Raw genomic sequence first — 5962 nt, forward strand, 5'->3', positions numbered from 1 at the left:
CAGAAATTACAAACACTCCCTGTCTACATGCTCAAGTCTACTTAATGACTTGCGATTGATGAGAAAACACAATTGTACCCTCCAGAGGCTTCATGAGTGATTCTATCTCCCTGCTCTTACTTGGCATGGAGTTTCCAATTTCATCAATTATTTGAGGAAGAAACTGCATCCATGAACTCTAGGGCTTCCCTGATAATATCTCGATGAGCTACACAGGTAGCTTTTCTTCATAGGTGCTGGGGAATGTGGTATCGTATGTGGGACTCATTTTATTGTTAGTATCTTTAGGGGCAACATAAAGGTAAATAGTTAAAGAAAGCTTAATGATAGAAAGTTATTAGAAGTATTAATGATATTGTTTGATAATTTCCACATTCTGTGAGATCATCATCTGCGTATCACAGGTTGTTTATGAGTCTTCCTCAAGTCCTGATACAATTTTCTTCATCCTATAGTCCAGCATCTTGAATCATTTGTACATAATATTTAGGAACCAATTAATGAAATATCTTCAAAATATGAAAAACAACATTTCTCTTACATTACTGCTTGTGGTTAAATTTGCATTGCCTTTGTTTCTTTTCCTGCAGTTTTTCTCAGCTACATGGAATCAAGAAACTATACACATGTTTCAGGATTCTTCCTACTGGGACTCTCAGAAGAGACAGAACTGCAGCCCCTCCTCTTTGGGCTGTTCCTGTCCATGTATCTGGTCACCTTCCTTGGGAACTTGTTGATTATCCTGGTCATTATCATGGACTCCCACCTCCACACACCCATGTACTTCTTCCTCTCCAATCTCTCTTTTTCAGACATCTGTTTCATCTCCACCACGGTCCCAAAGATGCTGCTGAACATCCAGATGCAGAGTAAAGTCATAACCTATGAAGGCTGTCTCAGCCAGATGTACTTTTTCATACTTTTTGGAATGTTAGACAACGTTCTTTTAACAGTGATGGCCTATGACCGGTTTGTGGCCATCTGTCACCCCCTCCACTACATGGTCATCATGAACCCCAAGTTCTGTGGCCTCCTGCTTCTGGTTTCCTGGTTATTGAGTGTTCTGGACTCTCTGTTGCATGGTTTAATGGTTCTGCGACTATCCTTTTGTACACAGTTGGAAATCCCCCACTTTTTCTGTGAACTTAATCAGATCATCCAACTTGCTTGTTCTGACACCTTCCTCAATGACTTAGTGTTGTATTTTGCAACTGCAATTCTGATTGTTATTCCACCCACTGGTATCTTTATATCTTACTCAAAGATTATATCCTCCATTTGGAGAATTTCATCAGCTGGGGGCAAGTATAAAGCATTTTCCACTTGTGTGTCTCACCTCTCGGTAGTTTCCTTATTTTATAGTACAAGTGTTGGAGTGTATCTTAGTTCTGGTGCTGCCCAAAACTCCAGGGAAAGTGCAATAGCCTCAGTGATGTACACTGTGGTCACTCCCATGCTGAACCCCTTTATCTACAGTCTGAGAAACAAGGACATAAAGCAGGCCCTAAAGAATATTTTCAGCTGAGAAACATTCTCTACATAACAGTGTCCTTTTTATCAAGATTAGAAAATTACTATAATAACTTGACCTCAAAAGCATAATGGCATAAATTATGATGCTTTTATCTGTTCATTGAAAGAAAACCTGCAATTTCTCTTATTTCCTGAGTTCAAAATCTTTGATTTTTATACACTATAATTAACAAGCAGTTCTGTGTTTCTTTTTGCAATTTTTGTCTTCTCTGATTTTATACCCTGGGTCCAGTGTAGGAAACAGAAACCCCTGCATGAATTTTCAGAAGTAAAATATTTAATACAGGATATTGGGAATTCATAAAATTATAGAAGGAGCTGGGGGGATGAAAGTGTACACCTGTCCCTGTCAGATGAAAGCAATTTCCTCTCATACTATCCACTTTTGAATAAAATAAAAAATCATTTGTCATATCACAGGCCTTGTAGCAGTTACCAGGGTTTGTGTCAATTTGCTCCAGAAAGAGCTTGCATCTGCATTAGCAGAAATCTTTGGAGTCATCACCTGATTAAGGTTACAATAATCCACACTCACTCTCTAATATTTAACTTTCTTCTGCACAGTCCAACATTAAATGAAGATGTAACAGAAATGACAACTTCTGAGCCTTTAAACATTGATGGTGTCACTAATGTCTGTGTTCCTTGAGGGATGCATTGTTGTTGTTGTTGTTGTTATTTGCCATCGAGTCAGCCCTGACTCATAGCGACCCCTCTTTGGGTTGCTGAGGCGGTATCACTACGGAAGTAGATTGCCCAACCTTCCTTCTGAGGAGTGGCTGGTGGGTTTGAACTGCCGGCCTTGTGGTTAGCAGTCAAGTGCCTTAGGCACTATGCTACCAGAGCTCGAGGGATGCATTAGTGCTTATTAAAAAATGTTTTGACAGGCAGGAAAACTTCCAGAAGATTTTGCTTATCATCACTTCAAGATCATCACAGCAATATGGGGATACTGTCAATAACCAGCTATCTCTTTCCCACTATGCATTCCAGATACTAGGAAACAATAAAAGAATGTAATTGTCGACTTACTGTCTACTTTAGAGATAGAGTAAGTTGAGTTCTTCATCTATCACCTGTCCTCAGAAGCTACTACTTTTACTGACAAGCCATAGTGAGATTTGGGGATTACTATAAATTCACAGCTAGTGTCCAGTTTTCAAAAAGTTTGGTTATTGTCTTTAACCAGTTCACAATTTTCCAGTTGAAAGGCCACAGTTTCTTTGAGAACTAGTTTTTTAGTAAATGTTTAACTGGATCTCTCTCTTAAAAAAAAAAAGAAAGAAAGAAAGAGAAGAAGGCAGGAAAGAAGAAAGTTAAGAAGGAAAAGCTACAAGAGGAGGAAAGGAAGGAAGGAATGAAGACAGGTAGGAAAGAGAAAGGAAATAAGGGAGAAATGCTCTTGTTGGTAGCATGCTCCACTTTACACAGCCTGTTTCAAGCTATCAATGTGTTATCATTGAAGGAGTTGGGAAAAAATGTGCACAATTGACACTCATGATTTATTATCAGTAAGATTATCAGTAGGGAGAAAAACATACAGCACTAATCTGTGACAGTTTTACAGTTTGACTTCAAGGGCAGCTGACCTCATCACTTGAGGATGTAGGTCAGTGAATAGGTTCATGTATGAGAATCAAGTGAGAATGATGCTTCCATTTGGTGACTCAAGTCAAGCTTTTTTGCACCAGAACTTGAATATTTTTAGTTACACATATTGGATAGATTGTTTACTCATGGAAATATCGCAGTTAAGTCACCGTTTCTAAAAGATCCCTGTGGTTTAATCTATTTGGGAAAAAAACGGCACTGCAGCCTGTTATATTAGCCATGAATACCATACCACGAATACCAGAAGATATCTACCCAGGTTTTATTGACTATGGAAAGGATTCTGACTGTGTGCATTATAAATTATGGCTTACATCACAAGGAATAGGAATTCCAGAACACTTAATTGTGCTCACGAGGCACCTGCACACAGACCAAGAGCCAGTCATTCAAACAGAACAAAGGGATACCGAATAGTCTAAAGTCAGGAAAGATATGTGTCATAGTTGTATCCTGTCATGATACTTATTCAATCTGTATGCTGAGCAAATACTCAGAGAAGCTGGACTGTATGAAAAAGAACTTGGCATCAGGATTGGAGGAAGACTCTCTAAGAACTTACGCAGATGACACAACTTTGCTTGCTGGAAGTAAAAATGACTTGAAACACTTACTGTTTAAGATCAAAGATTACACTCTTCAGAGCAGATTACACTTCAACATAAACAAAACCCAAAATCCTCACAACTAGACCAATAAGCAACATCACAATAAATGGAGAAAAGATTGAGGTTGTCAGATATTTCATTTTACTTGGATCCACAATCAACACCCATGGAAGCAGCAGTCAAGAAATCAGATGTTGTATTACACTGGGCAGATCTGCAGCTAAAGACCTCATTCAAGTGTTAAGAAGCAAAGGTGTCTGAAGACAAATGTGCATTTAACGCAAGCAGAGGTATTTTCAGTAGCTTCATATGCATGTGAAAGATGGACAACGAATAAGGAAGATCTAAGAAGCATTGATGCCTTTGAATTGTGGTGCTAGCAAAGAATACTGAAGGTACCATGACTGCCAGAGGAATGAACAAATCTGTCCTGGAGAGAAGTGCAGCCGGAAAGTCCTCCAGAGCAAGAATGGCCAGACTTCATCTCACCTACTTTTATCATGTTGCCCTAAGGGACCATTCCCTGGAGAGGGATATCATGATAGGAAAAGTTGTTGTTGTTGTTGTTGTTAGGTGCCATTGTGTCAGCTCCAACTCATAGCAACCCTATGTACAACAGAACGAAGCACTGCCTGGCCTGCGCCAGCCTCACAATGCCAGCTATACCTCAGCCCATTGTTCCAACCACTGTGTCAATCCATCTCACTGAAGGTCTTCCCCTTCCCTGGAGAAGGATGTCATGCTTGGTAAGGTGGATGGTCTACAAAGGAGGGGAAGGCCCTCATCAAGATGGATTGACACAGTGGCTGCGGCGATGGGCTCAAGTATAGCAAGGATCGTGGAGCTGGCGCGGGACTGGTCAGTGTTTCCTGCTGTGAATGGGGTCACCATGAGTCGGAGACAATTCAACAACACATAATGACAACAACCACTTTACCAAGGATGATATCCTTCTCCAGGTAATGATCCCTTTTGACAACATGACCAAATTAGGTGAGATGGGTCTGGCCATTCTCACTTGCAAGAAGCATTCTGGCTACACTTCTTCCAGGACAGATTTGTTCATTCTTCTGGCAGTCCATGATGGTACTTTCAGTATTGTTCACCAGCATCACAACTCAAAAGCATCAAATCCTTAGTCTTCCTTATTCATTATCCAGCTTTCACATGCATATGAGGCTATTGAAAACACTATGGCTTAGGTTAGGCACACCTTAGTCTTCAAAGAGACATCTTTGTCCTTCAGCACTTTAAAGAGGTCTTTGGCAGCAGATTTGCCCAGTGCAATATGTCATCCTCTGATGTCTTGACTGCTGCTTCCACTGGTGTTGATTGTGGAACCAAGTAATATGAAATCTTTAACAACTTCAATCTTTTCTCTGTTTATTGTGATGTTGCTTATTGGTCTAGTTGTGAGGAGTTTTGTTTTCTTACACTAAGGTGTAATCCATACCTGCAGACTGTAGTCTACTCTTCTTTGGTAAGTGCTTCAAGTCATCTCCACTTTTAGCAAGAAAGGTTGTATCATCTGCATATGGCAGGTTGTTAACGAGTCTTCCTCCAATCCTGATGCCATGTTCTTCTTCATATAGTCCAGCTTCTCAGATTATTTGCTCAGTGCACAGATTGAACAAGTATGGTGAAATAATGCAACCCTGATGCACTTCCTTCCTGATTTTAACAATAGTCTATGTACAGGCTCCTCACAAGCTCAATTAAATGTTCTGGAATTCCCATTCTTCTCAATGTTATGCATAATTTGCTATGATCCACAAGGTCGGATGCTTTTGGACCAACAACAACAACCATACCTGTGGTGATTTAGTGATTCTAGTTCAGAATGCCTTTATCCCCACAGCATTCAGTGGGCACCCACGTCAGGCTCAATTTCTCCTATTTTGGCTCTGTCACACAGAGAATAGCTGCCACAGAGCTTTCCAAAGAAGTTATCTCCTCCCTCACAATGTGTTCCTCAACGTGCTGGTGAATGTAATGACCTCTAAACCCTTTTTTAGGACATTTTTGGGGGTTCAGTGACCAAGCCACACATTATAAATCCATCAAACCACTCCTGTTTCTCTGCATTTTAAATCTCTTCCTGTATATGATGTTGCTGTTGTTAGGTGCTGTGGCGTCAGGTTCAACTCCTAGCGAAACTGTGCCTGGCGCTGTGCCATCCTTGCAATCCTTGCTGTGCTTAAGCCCATCAT

The 5962-nt window shown here is 40.4% G+C and overlaps 1 protein-coding gene across 1 annotated transcript; it reads left to right on the plus strand.

Moving 5' to 3' along the window:
* The first annotated feature begins 571 nt into the window (after nt 1-571).
* On the plus strand, nt 572-1525 carry LOC103212881 (olfactory receptor 7A17-like). Its single transcript, XM_007958808.2, has one exon. The coding sequence runs from the start codon at nt 605-607 to the stop codon at nt 1523-1525; it is 921 nt and encodes a 306-aa protein (XP_007956999.1). The 5' UTR covers nt 572-604.
* Nucleotides 1526-5962: the final 4437 nt, after the last annotated feature.

The sequence above is a fragment of the Orycteropus afer genome, unplaced genomic scaffold (assembly GCF_000298275.1).
Source record: "Orycteropus afer afer isolate SDZICR_OR568_19922 unplaced genomic scaffold, OryAfe1.0 scaffold01137, whole genome shotgun sequence".
In the NCBI taxonomy this organism is placed as follows: domain Eukaryota; kingdom Metazoa; phylum Chordata; class Mammalia; order Tubulidentata; family Orycteropodidae; genus Orycteropus; species Orycteropus afer.

Coding starts and splice junctions, on each gene's coding strand:
- LOC103212881 (XM_007958808.2), top strand. CDS start 605: ATGGAATCAAGAAACTATACACATGTTTCAGGATTCTTCCTACTGGGA.